The sequence below is a fragment of the Eumetopias jubatus genome, unplaced genomic scaffold (genome assembly GCF_037043125.1).
Source record: "Eumetopias jubatus isolate StellerSeaLion01/CBP00866 unplaced genomic scaffold, mEumJub1_p1.0 scaffold_14, whole genome shotgun sequence".
Taxonomy (NCBI): Eukaryota; Metazoa; Chordata; class Mammalia; order Carnivora; family Otariidae; genus Eumetopias; species Eumetopias jubatus.
Window position 1 is genome coordinate 13,740,355 of NW_028274820.1, and position 21,956 is coordinate 13,762,310.

Genomic DNA, 21,956 nt, shown 5'->3' on the forward strand with positions numbered 1-21,956 from the left:
ACGATTATACATCTACTTAATCAAATATATAAAAACTCTTTTCAATGTGACTCTAAATATACATTTTCATGCCAGAATTGTGGAAATAACTTGAAAGTGAGTCAATATTGAGGTAAGCATTGAAAGTTGCTGTGAAATCTTCTCTAAAATGAACCAAGTCAATAAAGTGGCTTATACTACTCAGCAGAACAGCAAATCACGAACTTTGAGATCTCTCTCTAAGTGTCTGACTTTTTAAATAATACAATTAAACAACTTTACATTCCCACATCTATCTTCAACTCTGTAAAATCTCATCTTGGTATTTTTGATCAATGTATCATTGTAAGCATGTGTGTATGTATACATACATATTTTTGTAGGTTTTTTTTTTATTAGTTCCTATAAATATTTTCATTATCTGATACTTCCTTATTTATTTGCCCATGTCTGTATCTCCCTACAAGAATATAACCCCTGGGAGGAGGGACCTTGACTATTCTACTCATCACTGTTAGCTCCCAGAGCTTAGAACAGTTCCTGGTATGTGGAGGATACTCAACACATAATTATTTAAAAAATGAACACAGTGTATTTGTAACTATAAAGGCTACAGAACATTCTGCCCTATTTCCATGATTATTTTTATAAGCATTATATATTTATGAAGATTTAACAAATACAAATATTCAGATATCACATCAGATACTACTGTGAATATTAATATTGATGAATACTAAGTGAAAGCTTAACCATTCATCAAATGTCAGGTATGTGAATAGTCTTACTTTTGACCTCCTACTTATTGTTAAGAAGGGGCCGGATTTAGCGATTAGTTTGAAAGACTAGCTATTAAAATGAATAGTATGGAAAACAGATTGAACAGATAAATCAGCAAGTTCATTTAAAGAACATTTCAATCTCTTCTGTTTTCAAATATTTTGCTATAGTCCCCAGTGAGCAAGACAACTGGCTGGATTTAAGCCGTTTGCGTGTGTGACAGAAATGCTGATGAGCAGGAAATCGGGTGGTAAGGATCTGCAGGATTTGTTGTTAGGAGACCAGGCTTCACGCTCCGTTACTCATTGGAGATCACACTCCTCTTGGATAGATGGAGAAACCTCTCTGAGGTTCTGTTTTCTCATCTGTAAAATGGGGATACTACCATACCAGGATTGTTATGAGGATTAAGTAAGAAAGAGTAATCATAAAAACTTGCTTCTACTGGAAGGAAGAGTTGAGGATAAATGTTTAAGCTGGATTATCAACTCTTAAATCATTTAGGCTTGGTAAGAGTCTTCTGGGGAAAGAATATATTGCTGTATATGGGCTGAGACCTTAACTCTGGGGCAGTAAAGTCTGATATAAATACAGGCACACAAATCTGTAGCCTTCTCGTAATTATGTTTTAGGGACACAGCCTTTACCTGTCTAACGGTGAGTGTAGCTCCATGCCAAATACTACAACTGTTTTTTTCACCATTATTAAAATTATTTTATTTTTATTATTATTATCACAGAACACCTTATTATGTCAACTTCAAGTTTCAATTAGGTACTGTATCTACTGGTTCTACTAATTCAAGGTGGGAACCTCCATTAAACACTTAAAACAAAAAAGCCAAAGTTAGATTGCTTAAAAGGAGGTACTGTTTCCAGGTTTGTTTTGTTTTTAAAGTATAAAGTTTTTAAGGATCTTGAGTTATTGACTTGTTAAATCAAGATATGTACAGATGTTGGCTCTGAATTTAAAAATGGGAAAAAACGATGACAGTAGCTTTCAAGGATTCAGGAATACATCTAAAAATAGCACCAAAACGAAGCCATAGAAATCCTCTCTGAAAGCCCAAACTTAGCTATTCATTAAAAATGGGCACTCACCTCATCATACATGAACTGTAGGGTCAAAGCGGACTTGCCCACACCACCACTGCCCACCATGATGACTTTGTGTAGGGCCAAAGAATTCTGACCCTTGGGCTTGTTTGCAGCCATCTTATGTCACAGAGTTTGCAGCAAAGGAGTAAGAAGAATCTAAAAATGAGGAATGAAAAAATAAGTAATGCTCAGTACATTCTTCTTCAGAATTCCAAGTGTAGGAAAGAGATACGGTGTCCTTGGGCTTCAAGATACTGGTTTTCATTTTCATGAAATCACTGTGGTGATTTTCAACAGATGGCAAATGAAGTATGCTCATTTAGAGGAAGAACCACTTATCAGAGAAGACCATGACAATACAAGTATATGAGTCAAGGGCATTTCTCCTAGAACAGCTCATTTTCAGTAATAAGCTGTGACCCAAAGTAAAAATTTCCCAGTGCAACCACATCCTGACAATAATGGAGTGTTACAGGTATTAGAATATAATCACACAGATTATGAAAACAGGTTAAACAATCACTTTGTTTCCTTTTTATTTAAATATTTTATTTATTTATTTGACAGAGAGACACAGCAAGAGAGAGAGAGAGAGAACACAAGCAGGGGGAGTGGGAGAGGGAGAACAGGCTTCCCGCGGAGCAGAGAGCCTGATGCGAGGCTCGATCCCAGGACCCCGGGATCATGACCTGAGCCGAAGGCAGACGCTTAACAACTGAGCCACCCAAGCGCCCCACTTTGTTTTCATATTAACCTTTATTGGCAATAATTAAAGAGATGTTTCTTCTAATTCTAGTAAGAAACAACTGACCCCCGCCCCAGCCCCGCAACAACAACAACAAAAAAGAGGTTGCCGATTGAAAGGTTTACTCACTGTCAGTTTATAAATGAAGAAATCTCATCTCGGTAACTTGGCAGCAGAATTATAGATAGAATCCAATACTGTATACCACACCTCCCAAGGGGCATCATGGAGTAGATGGCCGATCTAACTTAAATGGCTGGATGCAGTGTGCCCTCACTTTCTTCAGAGCACACACTTGTGTACTACTTGTATGTGCTCACGGTGGGAAGACCAGGTTCCTCCAGAAGCTGGAGCACTGCTCCACACTATGGCACCCAGTACCAGGCCTTAGAAAAAGAGGCCGTGAGGTCACAACCAGCAGCGTGGGGAGCCCAAGCTAGAAGCCTTCTGTTATTCGAGGTTCAAGGGGCCAGCTGCCGCGTTCCTTCTCAGCATCCTCTGACTGGTTCTGGTTGCCGTATGGCTTTCCCAAATTGCAGCTCACAAGACCACACCTCCTCCTGCCTACCTCCCCGTCCCGTCTCCCAGCTCGGCTGCATCATCCCCCCACTGGCCTCCTTCGGTTCTGCAGTACTCTTCGGTGCCTCTTGGCCCTCGCCATGCAGTATCCTGCGCCTGGCATACTCTTATTCTATTTGGCTAAGACTTCTCAGTTTTGGGGTCTCAGCCTTACCTGAAACTCTCAACCTCAATTAGTTAGGCTCTCCCCTGCCCTGTGCTTTCATACAACATCTGATGATACTTTCCCTCATAACCATTATTACAGGTTGAAACCACTCGAATGTGTTAGTTCCTTCTTCTGGGTCATCTTCCCTAATACACCAGAAACAACTCGAGTGCAGGGAGCCATGCCTACTTGCTTTACTTTATGCTCAATGTGACTAACACGGCTTGGCGAAATCAGCCATTCAGTACAAACATGCTGAATGAACAAATAAATGTTCTCAGTCTGACAGCCTTGGGGAGTGATTTAGGCTGTACTGGTATAAAGTGGCCACTGCTACTAGAGATCCGATCACAAGTCTGGGCAAGGACAGTCCACTGTGGGTCTGTGCCTCACACACTGGCTTACAGGCACTCAAGAGCTGGACAATTCTCAGGCGGCGCCCAGAGATCACACCCATATGACTATTTGCCCAAACAGAAAAGTCTTTTTTTTTTTAACGGATTTATTTGTTGTACAGAGAGAGGGAGAAAGAAAGAGCGCGTATGTGTGAGTTGGGGGAGGGGCAGGAATCTTCAAGCAGACACCCTGCTGAGCACAGAGCTCCACAAGGGGCTCAATCTCAGAACCCATGAGGTCATGACTTGAGCTCAAACCAAGAGTCCCACACTTAACTCACTGAGCCACCCAGGCGCCTCCTCAAACAGAAAAGTCTTAAGGAAAAAAAAAACACAACCACCCATAATCTTACTATCCATTTAACAACATGAACATGTTATACTTTGAGACTGCTTTCAATCTGTATGGCGCATAACCTGAGCTGACACTATATATGCAATTTCTGGCCCCGTTCTTATTGTGTATCATAAACATTTTAGCAGAAGCAGCTTGCACTGTGAAGCGTCCTGTAAGGAATCTATACTTGGAGGCCAGCAATTTGATCAACTCAACACACAAGAATTGAGTCCCCGCTTTTTCCTGGGACCAAGGACATGATCATTAGATTATCACTGCTCAGAAATAGTGAAAAATAACAGCATATTTCAGATAAGGAACTAAAAGCCTGAAATCTTCCCAGCCTAAGCAGTTTATGGAACATGATGTTGCTGGTGTTCCTACGTGAATCAGGAAATGACTTCTCATCGTTATGATCCTTACTTGCTGGTAGCTGTAATCACTTCATGACTATGTAACTACTGTCTTATTTTTAAAACAGTAGCATACTCTAAGAGCTGTGTGTGTGTTTTGAAAGCAAAACATTTAGCAGCAATAGCCAACTGGGTTAGAACACTTTTCTTTCCAGAACAATTTAAAATACTGTTTAAATATTTGTAATATATAATTTAAAAATTTACATTATATTTATTTCATATACATATTTAAATATATATTTAAATATTGTAAAATATTGTGATTTAGATATAAAAAAGGCAGATTCCCAAAGATATTTTTCCAAAGTACAATCGGTCCCTAATAACTATGAGCTGCATATCCCATACGTTCAAGAGGCTATGTAGGACAAGAAGCTTCCACCGAGGAGACACTCCTCTCTCCCCAGTTCAAAAACTTGGCATTTAGCTCCCAATCCCTAGTCTAGATGTTGTTTTGATGGTAACTAAGCCAAAGCCCCTTTTTACCTAGAACTTAAAACAAACACAAACATAAATAAGAAAATTCCATAGCGATGAATTCAATAAAGAAGATGAGGGGCACAGGGCTGAAGAGTAGGGGGACAGGCTAGTTTAACCAGGATGGTCAAGGATGACTCCTTTGAAGAGGGAGCATTTGAGCTGAGACCTGAATTTTAGGAGAGAACCAGGCAGCTCTGAGGGAAGCGCATTCCACACGAATGGCAAGTGCAAAGACCTAAAATGGGAGAGTCTGGCATGTTTTAGCAACCAAGCCGAAGTCCAGAGTGGATGGAGCCTTCGAAGTAACAGTGGGGAGAGTAACAGGAGGTGAGACTGAGAGGCAGAAAAGGCCAATTGACAAAAAGCCTTGCAGGCCATGGAAAGTTGTCGGAGTTTAATTTTAATTGTAAGGGAAGTCCCTGGAGAGTTTTTAAGCAAGATAGTGACATAATTGCACTGACACCTTTAAGAAGATTAGCCTGGTTGGTGTGTGGAGAGTGGCTGGTAGAGGTGCAAGAGCAGAGCGCCCAGGAGGCTGTCTCACAGTCCCCTTAAGAGAGGGCAGATGCTTGGCCTACGGCAGCTGCAGCCCAAATGGTAATACTCCTAGGCCCCCATAACTAGTACTTGCATAACTATCAATACTATCTATACTGGGGACAACACCGGCAAACCTTTACTGAGCACTCACTAGTGCCAGGCACTGCTTAGAGCACCTTACACATATCAGTTCAGTTGGGTACCACATGTTATGAATGAACGGTCCTATGAGATGTACTATCTTAATTTCATTCAAAGCTGAGGATCACAGAAGTTGACTTGCTCAAGGCCGAGTCAGGACTCAAACTGAGGCAGCCTGGCTCTCCCAACTACTATGCTATCTGGCATACTTCTGGAGAAACAGCTGACATGGGGGAAATGGCAGGGGGGCGGGGGGAACAAGAGTATCTTCTAAAAATACTGAATGTGTGGTGGTGCCACTACCTAACATGGAAAAAGACAGGAAGGAATAGGTCTGCGAAAGAAATCCTAAGCTCTGCTCCAGTTGGGAATTGAAAAGGAAATTGGACGTTCTAGGAATTCAGGAGTGAGGGTAGAGATGGACACAAGAATTTGAAGGTTAGTTTACAGATGTATTTAAAGATTTTATTTATTTATTTATTTATTTATTTATTTATTTGAGAGAGCTAGAGAAACCACGCACACGCATGAGTGGGGCAGGCAGAGGGAGAGGCAGAATCTCAAGCACACTCCCCACTGAGTGTGCAGCCTGACGTGGGGCTTGATCTCACCACCCTGAGATCATGACCTGAGCTGAAACCAAGAGTCGGATGCTTAACCAACTGAGCCACCCAGGTGCACCAGTTTACAGATGTATTTAAAGTCACAAATCTGAATGAACTCACTTGGGGATAAGATGAAGACGGACAGGAAAAGGCAGCAGAGGAGAGACTCCTAAGACAACCCAGCAGTCTTGTTCAGAAGTGGCCACTCAGGAGAAAATCCAGTGACTATATAGTCAGAAGGTGGTTAAATATCAACTCCTGCTGGGAGACTGAGCTGAGATATGATGAGATAAGAGATTTACTGTAAGATATATAAGATATATAAGATAAGAGATTACCAGATTTGGCAAGATGAAGGTTGCTAATGACCTTGGGAAGAGTCATTTCATCAATGTGGTAAGAACCACAGCCCGGATGGAATTGGTTGAAGAGAAAACAGAAGATACAGAAGTGCACTTTTACTCTGAAGATGAAGAAATGAGGCCATAGATGGACAAATTTATTGTTTGGTTGCTTTTAAAACATTATTAATGGATGTTCATATGATAATCATCTAAAAGAGGCAGAAACACATTAACAAGTGAAAGGATAAAAACCAGATGGCCATCTCAATAGATGCAGGAAAAAACATTTGACAGAGTACAATATCCGTTCATGATAAAACTTTTCAACAAAGTAGGTTTAGAGGGAACATATGTCAACATAATAAAGGCCACATGAAAAACCCACGGCTAACATCATAGTCAATGGTGAAAAACTGAGAGCTTTGCCTCTAAGATCAGGAACAAAACAAGGATGTCCACTCACCACTTTTATTCAACATAGTACTAGAAATCCTAGCCACAACAATCAGACAAGACATAGTACTAGAAATCCTAGCCACAACAATCAGACAAGAAAAAAGGCACCCAAATTAGTAAGGAAGAAGTAAAACTTTCACTATTTGTAGATGACATGATGCGATATAGAGAAAATCCTGCAGACGAACAAAAAACTACTAGAACTGATAAATGAATTTAGTAAAGGTTCAGGATACAAAATTAATATACAGAAATGTGTTGCATTTCTATACACTAATGCTGAAGTAGCAGAAAGAAAAATTAAGAGAACAATCCCATTTACAACTGCACCAAGAACAAACAAATATCTAGGAATAAACTTAACCAAAGAGGTGAAAGACCTGTACTCTAAAAACTATGAAACACTGATGAGAGAAATTGAAGATGACACAAATGGAAAGATATTCTGTGCTTATGGACTGGGAGAACCAATATTATTAAAATGTCCATACTACCCAAAGCAATTTATAGATTTAATACCATCTCTACAAAAATACCAACATTTTTCACAGAAGTAGAACAAATAATACTAAAATTTGCATGGAACCACAAAAAACCCTGAGTAGCCAGAGGAATCTTGAGAAAGAACAAAGCTGGATATTTCAAGATTTACTACAAAGGTGTAGTAATCAAAACAGTATGGCACAAAAACAGACAGATAGATGGAACAGAAATAAACCCATGATTATACGGTCAATTAATCTTCAACAAAGGAGGCAAGGATACAGAAAGGGGAAAAGACAGTCTCTTCAACAAATAGTGCTGGGAAAACTGGTGAGCTACATGCAAAAGAATGAAACTGGGCCACTTTCTTACACCATACATAAAAATAAACTCAAAATGGGAAAAAAAAATCCTCAAAATGGATTAAAGACCTAAATGTGAGACCTGAAACTATAAAACTCCTAGAAGAAAACATAGGCAGTCATCTCTTTCATATCATCTGTAGAAACATTTTTCTAGATGTGTTTCCTCAGGAAAGCGAAACAAGGGCAAAGGTAAACTACTGGGATTAGACCTAAATAAAAAGCTTTTGTACAGCAAAAGAAACCATCAACAAAACAAAATGCAACCTACTGAATGGGAGAAGATATTTGCAAATGATATATCTAATAAGGGGTTAGGAACCAAAACATACAAAGAACTTACACAACTTAACGCCAAAAAAAAAAAACAATCTGATTAAAAAATGGGCAGAAGACTCGAACATTTTTCCAAAGACGTACAGAGACGTCAACTGACACGTGAAAAGATGCTCATCATCACTAGTTATCAAGGAAAGGCAAATCAAAACCACACCGAGGTATCACCTCACACCTGTCAGAATGGCCAAAAGCAAAAACATAAGAAACAAGTATTGGAGAGGATGTGGAGAAAAAGGCACCCTCATTGCATTGTTGGTAAGAATGCAAATTGGCATAGCCACTGTGGAAAACAGCATGGAGGTTCCTCAAAAAATTAAAAACAGAATGACCATATGATCCAGTAATTCCACTAATTGGGAATTTACCCAAAGAGAAGGAAAACACTAATTCAAAAAGATATGCACCCCATGTTTATTGCAGCATTATATATAATAAGCAATATACGAAAGCAAGCCAAGTGTTCACTGACAGATGAACGGATAAAGCAGATGTGCTAAATATACATAATGGAATATTATTCAGCCATAAAAACAATGAGATCTTGCCATTTGCAACAACACGAAAACACCTAGAGGGTATAATGCTAAGTGAAATAAATCAGTAGGAGAAAGACAAATACCATATAATTTCTCTCATACGTGGAATTTAGGAAACAAAAGAGACAAATAAAAACTCAGATTCTTAAATACAGAGAACAAACTGGTAGCTGCCCAAGGAGAGGTGGGTGGAGAGACGGGTGAATAAACAAGAGGGGATTAAGAGTGCACTTATCGAGGCACCTGGGTGGCTCAGCCGGTTAAGCGTCTGACTCTTGATTTTGGCTCAGGTCATAATCTCAGGGTCATGAGATCGAGCCCCGTGTCCAGCTCCATGCTGAGCGTGGAGCCTGCTTAAGATTCTCTCCCTCTCCCTCACCACCAGCCCCCCATACTCTCTCTTAAAAAAAAATAAAGAGTGCACTTATTGTGATGAGCACTGAGTAAGGTATAGAATTGTTGAACCATTATACTGTACACCTGAAACTAACATAACACTGTATGTTAATTATACTTCAAAAATAAGAGAAATTAATGATGTAAAAGAGAGGGTACTTCCAGGAGCGAAGTACCTCTAAGAGTGGGCCAGAGGAATGGAGAAGAGTCATGCAAGAGGAGGGCCATCTCTTTCTTTTTAACAGGAGGTGAGGTAAAGCGAAGAACAGGGGTGTATAGGTGAAGGTTGCAGACAGATCTGATCATTTCTTTATTTAACTGCATCTGTAGTTCCTCAATGAAACATGATCACACAGCAATTCAGTGAGGGAGTTGTAATTCAAAAGCAAAGCCTGTCTAGAAAGATCAATGGAACAGAATATACAGCAATAGATCTGAATACATACTATAGTTTAGTGCATAATAAAGGTGGCATTTCAAATGGAGGGGGAAGGGGAGCATGGAGGATAATTCAATAAACGGTATGGGGACAACTGGTGAGCCATCTGGAAAAAAATAAAGTTGGATCCATTCTCCTCACACCAATATAAACTGTAAGCGGATCAAAGATTTAGATGATAAAATCACAACAGCACCGGGGCGCCTAGGTGGCTCCGTTCGTTAAGCGTCCAACTCTTGATTTCGGCTCAAGTCACAATCTCAGGGTTGTGCGGTGGGCTCCTCCCTTAACGGGGTGTCTGCTTGAGATTCTCTCGCCCTCTGCCCTTCCCCCATTCATGCTCTCTCTGATAAATAAATAAATCTTAAAAAAATATATCACAAAAGCACCTGGGGGAGGGGGGAGAGAACCCTGAAAGAACTGTCTGATAATCTCAGAATGGGAAAGGCATGAATTACTACAGAACACTCATCATCAAATAACTGACAAAGGGTGCCTGGGTGGCTCAGTTGGTTAAGCAATTGCCTTCGGCTTGGGTCATGATCCTGGAGTCCTGGGATCGAGTCCCGCATCGGGCTCCCTGCTCAGCGGGGAGTCTGCTTCTCCCTCTGACCCTCCCCCCTCTCATGTGCTCTCTCTCTCAAATAAATAAAATCTTAAAAAAAAAAATAACTGACAAATTTTACTACTCAAAACAATTTCTATATGACAAAATCTTCTACAAGCTAAGTAAAAAGATAAACATAAAACTGAGGAAAATATTTGCAATTCATTTCAAAAGAGATAATTTCCCTATATAAAACGTTACTATAAATAAGATCAACAACTATAGGAAACTGAGCAAAAGATATGAATAGTCACAGGAAAGGAAATGTAAATGGCTCTAATATGCTCAACTTTGCAGATAAGAGAAATACAAATAAAATTACATTGGGACACCACTGTTTTGCCCATCAGGTTGATCACAGTATGTTTGCAAAGGTCAGCAAACTATAGCCCCTTGGCCTGCTTTTTGGATAGCCCATGAGCTAACAGTGGTTTTGTTTTTGAAGGATTGTAAACAAACCAAACCAAACCAAACCAAGAATATACAACAGAGAAGGTATGTGGACCATGCATCTAAAATGTTTACTTCCGGCCCTTTACAGACAGTTTATCTCTCCCTGGTGTAAAGAAACAGGCACACCCATTCGCTGCAGTGGGAGTGTAAGGGTGTGGAGTGTTGCCATTTGCAACCACAAAACACAAGGATGCTCTTTACCCAGTGATATGGAGGGAGCTCCAACATATTGTTAAAGTGAAAAAAACAAGATGTAGAACAGTGTACCTCGTATGCTATGAACCGCATACACAGATGAGGAGGAGGCTTATTTAGGAATTTACTTGTTTATTGTATCTGGAACAACGTAAAATAATGGTAACACAGGGTTGCCTGTGAGTATGGAAATGAAGTCACTTGTGGATAGAAGTGGGACAACGGCTTTTCACTGCATACCATTTTTTTTGCATTCTGAGAATTCTGTATCATGTGCATCTACAACTTGTTTTAAATAAAGAATTAAAATCAGTCATAAAATAAACTAACAATATAAGCTTGTTTATTTCTTGCATTCACTTGGCAAAAGTGCAATTAACTACCTTGTTGGAACTTTCATCCAAACTAGGAATCGAAGGACTGAATCTACATTTTAATTAAAATATGACATCTCCATGTGTGTGCATGGGTTTCCCCCCTCAACTTATGAGATCGGGATTCTTGAATTTCAAATGGTTTGGTTTATTTGGTTTCTCAATTATCTTCTACCTTTTGCTGTTCAATTTTTTTTAAAAGTGATGTCCTAGAATAATACTATAGAACCTGTTTGGTTATGGGTGGGCTTCAAGTTTTCAATCTTACTGTTTTTCTCTGCTTCATTCAGAAACTAGACACCTATAACCATGCTCAAAATGTAAAATACGAATTCCCTGATTTTCCCTCCCTCTCTGCCTTCCTTCTTTCCCTCCCTCCACCCACAAAGGCACTGTGAACTCCACAGGCCAAGGCCTTGCCGCTGAGCTTTAGTGGACGGGTAGCCACACGGATGAGTCTCCTGTGGTTGCTGCAACAAATCACCACAAACCTACAGAGGCTTCAAATAATACACATTTATTGTCTTACACTTCTGACTGCCAGAAATCCAAAATAAGTCTTAAGGCTCAATCAAGGTGTCAGCTGCGCAGATTCCTTCTGGATGCTCCAGGGGAGAATCTTTTCCTTGCTTTTTCCAGTTTTTAGAGACTGGCTTCCCTTGGCCCTAAGCAGTCTTAAATCCCTTTGCAAAAAGAATTAAATCCCCTGGCTGCATCACTGCAATCTCTGCTTCTGTGGTCACGCTGCCTTCTCCTCTACCGTAATCAACCCCCTTTCTACTTCCCTCTTAAAAAGGACACTTATGATTACATTTAAGGCCCACCCAGATTGTCCAGAATAAGTATCCCATCTTTAGATCCTTAACTTAATCGCACCTGTAAAGTCCCAGAAAGTAACATTCACAGATTCCAGGGATTAGGTCATGGATATTGTGGGCCATTACTCAGCCTAGCACATACAGAAAGGGCAAGGCGCTTCAGACTACAAATCTTCAATCCAAATTCTAAACTCTCTATTTTAAACTTTAAGAAACTTTCTAACAAACGATCCAACTAGTTCTCCAATATTGAATGAGGAATACTCTTATCAAGTAAGATATCAAACAGTCCCTGCCCACCAAAAACAAAAATCCCAACAATCTTCATATTTCCAGAGTTCATTATTGTCTTTACACTTTCCTAATAAAGGCACTTACTATTAGGCTTTAGTCTAACAAAAATATTAGCTGTAAAAGTTCTTAATGAGAGATTCCTTGTACTAAAGAAATTAAATGAAGCATTCACCTCACCTCCAATTTCAATAGTGCATTAAAGGTTTATGATCACTCAAGTTCAGTTCCTATCAAACCGTTACTAATCACAAGTAGGTAGAGGGCGCCTGGGTGGCTCAGTTGGTTAAGCGACTGCCTTTGGCTCAGGTCATGATCCTGGAGTCCCGGGATCGAGTCCCACATTGGGCTCCCTGCTCAGCAGGGAGTCTGCTTCTCCCTCTGACCCTCCCCCCTCTCATGCTCTATCTCATTCTCTCTCTCAAATAAATAAACAAGATCTTTAAAAAAAAAAAAAGTAGGTAGAGGCCAAATTAGTGCCCTTTTCTCAAAATGTAAAGTATTTCATGCAAACTCACCCATGACACTCCCTATCTGCATTAAGAATATCTGCTCAGTAAAAAACCCCAGGAATTTAGTATAAAATTAACAATTTTAGAAGAGTTAGAGTATACTTGACCAAGTAAGTAAGACACACTATTCTTTTTTGAAAGGGATTTAAGACTATTAAGGTTTATTACCAGGCACAAATAATATCACTGGCATAATTTTCCAGCCATTTAAAGAACAGGTATTATCAATACTATTTACTGTTCCAGAAAGAGCTTCCAAATCCTCCTCAGAGAACTAGCTTAACATCGATGAAATCCTAACAAAGAGAGACTAGAGGAAATGTAGATTAACTGACCTATCATGTGAATACAGTGTAAAAACTCTAAATAAAAAAATGTTACCGGGGCACCTGGGTGGCTCAGTCGTTAAGCATCTGCCTTCGGCTCAGGTCATGATCCCAGGGTCCTGGGATCGAGCCCCGCATCGGGCTCCCTGCTCAGCGGGAAGCTTGCTTCTCCCTCTCCCTCTCCCCCTGCTTGTGTTCCCTCTCTTGCTGTCTCTCTGTCAAAGAAATAAATAAAATCTTAAAAAAAATAATATAAAACAAAATAAAATGTTACCATATAGAATCCAGCACATTAGAAGAATAAACCAAAGTGACCAAGTGGGATTCAACCAGATATTGCAAGAACAGCTTTATATTTTAGGAAGTCAATATAATTCCTCATATTAATAGATGAAAATAATATTGGTATCTTCATAAGATCTAGAATATTTGATAAAATTCAAAGTCCACTACTTATAAAAACCCTTAACAAAGCAGAAATTTACTGGTACTCACACAACACAGAAACTGGTGACCTTAAAACCAAAACCCTAAAAATCTCATCATGCTTCTTGATAAAATAAAAGCATTTCCACTAATGTTTTTGTCAGGAATAAGATAAGAATGCCCACTATCATCACTCCTTTTAGCACTGTTCTGGAAGTAGCATCTGATGACATCAGAAAGAGAAATAAGGAGCAAATGATCATTATAAAATGAATATGATTTCATACTTAGGCCAAAGGAATCAACTGAAAAATTGCTATTATAAGAGATTTCAAAGGGTAAATGGTTCTGTTAACAAATATGTTACATAAAAAATAAATTTCTTCTCAAATAACCAGTTAGAACGTATAATGGAAGAAGGGGCCAAAGCAATTAAATGGGGGAAATGACAATCTTCAACAAATGGTCCAGAAACGACTGTATAAACCTTGGGAGAAAAGAACCTCTATGCATTTCTCACACTACACCAAAAAATTAATTTGATATGTATGATAGACACAAATGTAAAGCGAACATATGAAGTTTTCAGAAAACAGGAAAATACCTTTGAGACCCTGAGGGAGAAAAAGATTTCTTAGAGAGGACACAAAATATATGAAGTACAAAAGAAAAAACTGAAAAACTGGACTATCAAAACATTCTCTGCTCATCAGAAGAGATTGTTAAGAAAATTAAATGGTAAGCCACAGGCTGGGAGAAAATACTTGCAACTTATTATGTCTGTCAAAGGACTTGCATCCTGAGTATATAAATAACTCCAACAAAGTAATGAAAAAATTATAAGCAACCCAATAAAAACTGGGCATAATACTTGACCTTCAAAAACACTTCATAAAAGATATTTATTTGGCCAAAAAGTTCATTAAAAATGGCTCAACATTAGAGGAAAGTTCAAATTAAAGTCACAAGGATATCCTACTTCACGCCCACTAGAATAGCTAAAATTAAAAAGTCAACACTGGATGTAGGCAAGGATGATGAACTATCAGAACTCTAATGCCTTGCTGATGGGAGTATAAAAATGGTACAATCATTTTGAAAAATGGCAATTTCTCAAAAAGCTAAACACATGCATACCCTATGACCAAAAGTTTTACTCCTATGCTTTACCCAAGTGATTTATGTCCACAAAAAGACTTGTACAAGAATGTTCATAGTTTTGGGGCGCCTGGGTGGCTCAGTCTTTAAGCATCTGCCTTTGGCTCAGGTCATGATCCTAGGGTCCTGGGATCGAGCCCTGCATCGGGCTCCCTGCTCGGCGGGAAGCCTGCTTCTCCCTCTCCCACTCCCCCTGCTTGTGTTCCCTCTCTCGCTGTGTCTCTCTCTGTCAAATAAATAAATAAAATCTAAAAAAAAAAAAAAAGAATGTTCACAGTTTTATTCACAGTAGCCAAAAACTGGAAACAACCAAATGTCTAATAATTAAGAAAAAAAAATATATATATATAATGGAAAAAAGACTGAATTTGGGGCGCCTGGGTGGCTTAGTCGTTAAGCGTCTGTCTTCAGCTCAGGTCATGATCCCAGGGTCCTGGGATTGAGCCCCGCATCGGGCTCCCTGCTCAGGGGAGAGCCTGCTTCTCCCTCTCTCACTCCCCCTGCTTGTGTTCCCTCTCTCTCTGTGTCTCTCTCTGTCAAAATAAATAAATAAAATCTTTAAAAAAAAAAAAGACTGAATTTACAACAGCACTCACAAAGGGTACATAAGAATAAGACTGACACAAACTGTCTAAGATATACATGAAGACAATTTAATAATGTACTTAGTAACTTTATAAAGGGTGACTCAAATAAATGAAGATAGATCCTGTTTGGGGGAAAGAAGATCATATACTGGTAAAGGCACAAAATCCTATAATAAAAAAAGACTATTATTTTTTAATATATAAGGATTTATTTACAATAAAAAAAACAAACACCACTGACTCAAAAGACAAGGGACCTGATTTGGCAGTCATCGGATCTATCTCCTAGAATTTTCTTTACCCTTAAATTTGTGAAGATAGTTTCTGATGTTGAAAACTGGCTTTAACTTTTTCTATAAAGGCAGTTTGGCTTACATACAATAAAATCACCCTTTTAATGAATTTTGATAAATGTATAGAGTCATGTAACCACCATCACAATCCCAAGTAACATTTCCATCCCCTCCAAAAGGTTCCTCTTACCCCTCTGCAGTCAATCTTCCCCATGACCCCATCCCCCTGGCAGCCACTGATCCAGCTTCAGTTCCTAGACCTTTTCCAGAATGTTATATAAATGGACCATATTGTATGTAACCTTTTGTACCTGGTTTCTTTTACTTAGCTATGGCTTTTGAGATACATCCATATTGTTACATGTACCAGTAGTGCATATATCTTTTTTTAATGTTGGATGGTATTCAGCTGCCTGCAAATAGCACAATTTATTTATCCATTCAGATTTATTTGGGTTGTTTCCATTTAAAAGATGTTAAGGATGAAGAAGCTATAAACATTCACGTAGAAGTCTTTGTGTGTGTGTGTATTTTTTTTTTCTACTTCTCTTGGGTAAATACCTAGGAATGGGATTGCTAAACTGCATGGTAAATTTGTGTTTAAATATATTTTCCAAGTGGCTGTACCCTTCTGCATTGCCACTAACACGTATGTGATTTCTAGTTGCTTTCTCTCCAGTACTGTCAGTCTAGTAGGTTAGTAGTATTTCACTGATAGCAAATCATGTCAAGCATCTTTTTATGTGGTTGTCTGCCATCTATGTCCTTGGTGTTCAAATCTTTTGCCCATTTATAAAAATTGGGTTTTTGTTTTTTCAGTTCTTTACATTTTCTGGAACAAAATCCTTTACCAGAAAATATTTTCTCCCAGTCTGTGGCTTATCTTTTCATTTTCTTTACATGTTTTTTGAAGAGGAGCAGCTTTTAATTTTGACAGAGTCCAATTCATTTTTTTGTTTCATACTTTTAGAATTCCAATATATCTTTGATAAATATTAAGTGACAAAGAAACTACTGTTTTGAATATTTATAAACAAAACCTTATTAATTAGTCATTATTAAAAAGAGAAGGTGGAAGGAAGTCCAGATGAAATATAACATTAGTAGTAATTGTCACCCTAAAGTCTCAGGAGGTCTTCCTCCACTTTAAAGGATACAACCAAGCTCTGTATGAGCAACATTCAAAGTCGGAAAGTTTTATTTTTGAGGCACTGTTTTATTTTTAAAATGTAACAACTAATATTTTCCAATTATTCAAGCTGCACTGAATAAGGAGAATACAAAATTATAATAAAGACTGAACTAAGGAAAGTAATACTGTTTTAAAGATACAGTAGCTGGAAACCACTTAAAGATGGCCTAACATTTTGCCTTGTCTGAATAATAAAATTTATTTATATGATTTGTCAAACATGTCAGATATCAAAGCACAGACTTAAAATCACAAAGGCTCGAATTACTTTATCTCCTTGGGTCTCAGCTTGTTTGGAAACCCAAGGTTAACATGAATAAAACAGCATATGTAAGATGTCTAACAGAGTAAGTATGGGTAACATAAACATTCATCTTTTTAAGCATCTTTTTAGAAGATCCTACCTTTCTATGCAGCATACATTCTGCCACCAGCCGGGGCAAAATTACTAACAGCAGCACAAAGGTAAAGCCCTTGCCACAGTTAAAACTAACAAAAATTCTCTAGAACAAATGAAGAAGTGAGGGCTGAGACTTAAAAGACAAAGCACTAGCCAACCAGGTAAACCCAGGAGGGAGAGTGAGGTAAAGCCCTTGCCACAGTTAAAACTAACAAAAATTCTCTAGAACAAATGAAGAAGTGAGGGCTGAGACTTAAAAGACAAAGCACTAGCCAACCAGGTAAACCCAGGAGGGAGAGTGAGAGATGAAGCAAGAAGAAATAAAAAGGGCCAGAAATAGAACCTGATGTACCAGGAAGTTAGATTTTTGTCCTCAGAGCAGTGGAGACCCACCGGGAGTTTTGAAGACAGATTATGACTCAGAGGCAGGCAGAATGGCTGGAAGGCTAGAGGGCCACGTGGACTTGAGTGTAGACCAGGGAGAAGGTGAGGATGGATTCAAGAGATACTCAACCAATCTGGGGACAGGTTAGATGTGAGACTTGAAGGGGGAAGAAGTTCAAGCCAAATCACCCAACTCTCTGGCTAGAATGGACATGATGGGTAAGGAAAAGAAGAGGAATGAGCAGCCTTTTGTTGGGGGTGGAGGGGTAGGTGGTGAGAAGGGTTCATGCAGGGAAATGATGGAAATCAATACTGATCTTTTAATACAGCAAAATAATTTAAAACAAGAATCTAAGTATAGCCTAAGTGTTTTTTTTTCACCCAGGCCTCAGTGGTTTTGTTACCATATTATGACTTGATTTCTTTTTTTTTTTTAAAGATTTATTTGAGAGAGAGTGAGAGAGAGAGAGATGGAGAGTGCATGAGTAGGGGGGAGGGGCAGGGAGAAAGAGAAGCAGACTCCCCACCCAGCATGGGGGCCCGATGTGGGGCTCGATCCCAGGACCCTGAGATCATGACCTGAGCCGAAGGCAGATACTTAACCGACTGAGCCACCCAGGCATCCTTTCATGACTTGATTTCAATAATGTTGAGAAATAAATAACAGGGTGGAACCCGAAAGGTAAAAAACTGATAAACTACTATTTACAGCTATTTTAACACTTGTCTTTGAACCCCTAAACGGGCTTTTGAAATAAGATTATGTAGTTTACGAAATCATTAAGTAATTAATAATTATAAACAATATACATTTTGCTTCTGTACTGCTATGGTAACTCTGGAAGGATACATAACAGATAGTAATCACCTGAATTTTGAACCATGAGAATGTTACTTATTTGAAAATTAAATACATTGTTATTTACTGAATTTACCAGCTACAAAACTGGATAAAGTAATAATACTCAGAGCCTGGATGCTTAACAGATCTAATAAAAAAGTATAATTTGGGTAACTTATATCTGCTTCAGGTTCTACTGTGTATGAGCTATAAATTAGGTATATATATATATATATATATATATATATATATATACTGTTACAGTTTCTCTTATTGATAGATTTATGAACTGCATATTGTCTATGAAAGCTTTGCTAATTTAAAAAATGCAACCAGAAAAAAGAATTGAATTAATCATGTCTGGATGATCCAGCTTAAAAATTATTCAAGTAAATAAGACATATCAAACCTAGACATTTGGGGGGCGCCTGGGTGGTACGGTCAGTTAGGTGACCGACTCTTGGTTTTGGCTTGGGTTGTGATCTTGGGGTTGTGGGATCGGGCCGGTGTTGGGCTCTGCGCTCAGCGTGGAGTCTGCTTGCGCTCTCTCTCTCTTTAAAATAAAGTAAGTCCATCTCAAAAAGAAAAACAAACCCTAGATATTAGAAGAAACACTGACAAAAAGTTTCACAGTAAATAGTCATGAAATATTTTTCAGGAATCTAAGTTCACATGAAGACATCTGTTAAATTCTGCTTTTTAATGCATGTTTCATTAGTAAGCTAGCTCTCTCTGTGTAAAGTGGCTTCTCTGATCTTTTGGCTTATTTTTGGATTTCCTTCCTGTTTCTTTTTCCTATGCCCATCTTCTGAGTCAATATATAATTACTGAGAGTCAGGTACCATGCTAAGGCATCAGGGGGCAGTAGCGGATGGGCACAGAGATAGCAAGTCAGGATCCCCGACTTCAAGGATCTCACAATCAAGTACTGAGACATGATGGGAAAAGGTTAAGTTGTAACACACAAGTTTGCTTTCTGCATCCCTTTCCACTTAAGTCATACTTGTTTTTCTGTGTTGTTTTGTTGACTTCATGGCTGTAATTCTTATGGCTACTTAATATGTCATTCTGGAGATATATAGCAGTTTACTTACCGAGTCCTGTAATAGAAGACATTATAGCCGGTTAGAATTCTTCAGTGTAACAATGAATGACCATCTATTTCTACACTTAAAATGCTTTTCATGAGGTTAAGGTTTATTAGGCATAATGTCCAACTCCTTTTCAAAAGGACTGTACAACTGTTCACAATATTCCTATTAGCGATTGGTATTCTTTAAAAAAATCTGCTATTTATATATTAGGAAAAAGATCTCATTGTTATTTCTCTGCCATCTTTGATTACATGGAGAGTGTGAATATTTTTTCCATGTATTTAGTAATTTTGTGAATTGTTAATTCATATACTGTACTAATCTGGCAATAGTATCGTATTACATTTTATATAATTTCATGTCCCCATTGGCTAGGCTTTCTTTCCTCTAGCTTCCCCAGGCCACCAGAGCAGGTTTCCTCTGGTGGTGGGTAGATCTACTTCCCATTACAGATCTGGAGACTCCATGTTCACTGGCATTTTAACAGACACGCTTCACTTCAAGGTTCTTGGGCAAGCAACAGGATGACAGGTTGGATTCTTCTCCAAATATCCAAACAAGGAGAGCTTACCTTGGGTCACTAACACTTTCACTGGAACTCCTAGTCCTCCTCAGGCTGAGAGTTTAAAAAGAAACCTTTTTTGAAAGCAGATTTCCAAAATTAGCATGGGAACCAATGTTGTTGCAACATTTGTATGGGCTGGGTGTGTGGGCAGAACATCCAGTTAGCTCTTAATGCATACATGCATAATACCATGTCCTACCATCTCTTCTGCTCTGTTCCCACTGACTCAGCTGAAAGTCTCTTCAGCAATCTATGGAGAAGAAAAGATTCCACTTGCAGCTATTCCTCATGGGTATGCTGGACTGGGGCTTCCTCCACCCTGGTTCATCCAGCAATGCCATCTGTCTTCTGTCTTCTAAAACCTGGGAAGTCTCTGCTTTGCTGATGGTCACTCCATCTGTCCCCATTCTCAGTGCTGTCATGAATTTACAAATTTCTGTCTGTAAATTTTATTTTCCTCTGTCATTTCACCGGGAGTCGGGGACACAGAGGAGTCAGTCTATTGGCTTTCACTACAAACTTGAGTTAAAATTCTTTGTTGGCTTACTTGAAATCCCCAAATACTTCAAATTCAGAAACTATGAAAAACTCAGTTAAAGACAATCGAATTAAAATTAGCCTCAGCTTTATCTTTTAAGATTATTTATTTATTTGAGAGAGAGCAAGCAAGAGAGCACGAGCGGGGCCAGGGGCTGGGGGCAGAATGAGAGGGACAAGCAGACTCCTCGCTGAGCAGGGACTGCGATACGGGGACTCGATCCCAAGACTCTGGGGTCATGACCTGAGCCAAAGGCAGATGCTTAACCGACTGAGCCACCCAGGGGCCCCAAATTAGCCTCAGTTTTAAAGAATACAATTATCCAGTACCAATTTTAAGAATAAACAGGTTTCCTGAAATGAGTGATCAAATAATCATAAATAAAGAAAAAAGTTAAGATTAGGCAATATCTGGCACAGAAAAGGAGTGAGGCACAAATGGGAGAAAAGAGAAAGGAGAGCCAGTAGTCTTCACTGCTGCCACAGAGAAGACTTGAAGTCATTTTTTAAAAAAATGTGTTCTTTATAGCACTGAGACAGGTTAGCTAAAACTAAGAATTTAACAAGGGCCATACTGATCAATCGTGCTCTGCAAATTAAGTACTGAAACTATTTTTATAAGCCAGGAATTTATTTTTTTTAAGATTTTATTTATTTGAGAGCATACACAAACAGGGGGAGGGGCAGAGGGAGAGGGAGAAGCAGACTCCAGGCTGAGCAGGGAGCCCCACACGGGGCTGGATCCTCCAAGTCCCAGGATCATGACCTGAGCTGAAGCAGGATGCTTAACCGCCTGAGCCACTCAGGTGCCCCATAAACCAGGGATTTCAAGCTAAAGATTAACTCTACAGCAATAAAGAGAAGTTCCCTTTGTACCAACTAACCTCTACTACAGCTCTTCTAACAGGATGAGAACCTAGGCTAGTTACAGATATCTGTGCCTAAGGCAAAAGAACAGCAACGCTAAGGGAGAAGACAGGAACATTAAAATGCCTGAAAGTATTAAAAAGAACTTTTCTCTTTCTTAAATAAGATAGAAAATGACATCTTTTATTTTCCTCGCGCAGTGGCAGCACGCTTGCTGGTTTTCATGCAACACGATTTCTGTAAGGAGGTCTGCGGATAATCAGCTTGCTCAGTCACGGGAGGACAAACACGAGGCTGCCTGCTAATGCTAGAGCTGGGTCTTCCCGCAACGCCTCCCATAGGCGCTATTCTCAGGCTGGATCTACAGAGGTGCCCCCAACACCATCATGTGTGGCAGTGAAAGCTTCTGGAACATCGCAATGGTATGATTGCGAGGTT

The 21,956-nt window shown here is 39.1% G+C and overlaps 1 protein-coding gene across 1 annotated transcript in view; it reads right to left on the reverse strand.

Annotated features, from left to right (window-relative positions):
- Positions 1-21,956, reverse strand: part of RALA (RAS like proto-oncogene A) — a 75,766-nt gene that overhangs the window by 13,649 nt on the left and 40,161 nt on the right. The window contains exon 2 of the mRNA XM_028108944.2: positions 1,861-2,013. Within this exon, the coding sequence (XP_027964745.1) occupies positions 1,861-1,974 (114 nt within the window). The 5' untranslated portion in view covers positions 1,975-2,013. The remainder of the gene's footprint in view (positions 1-1,860; positions 2,014-21,956) is intronic.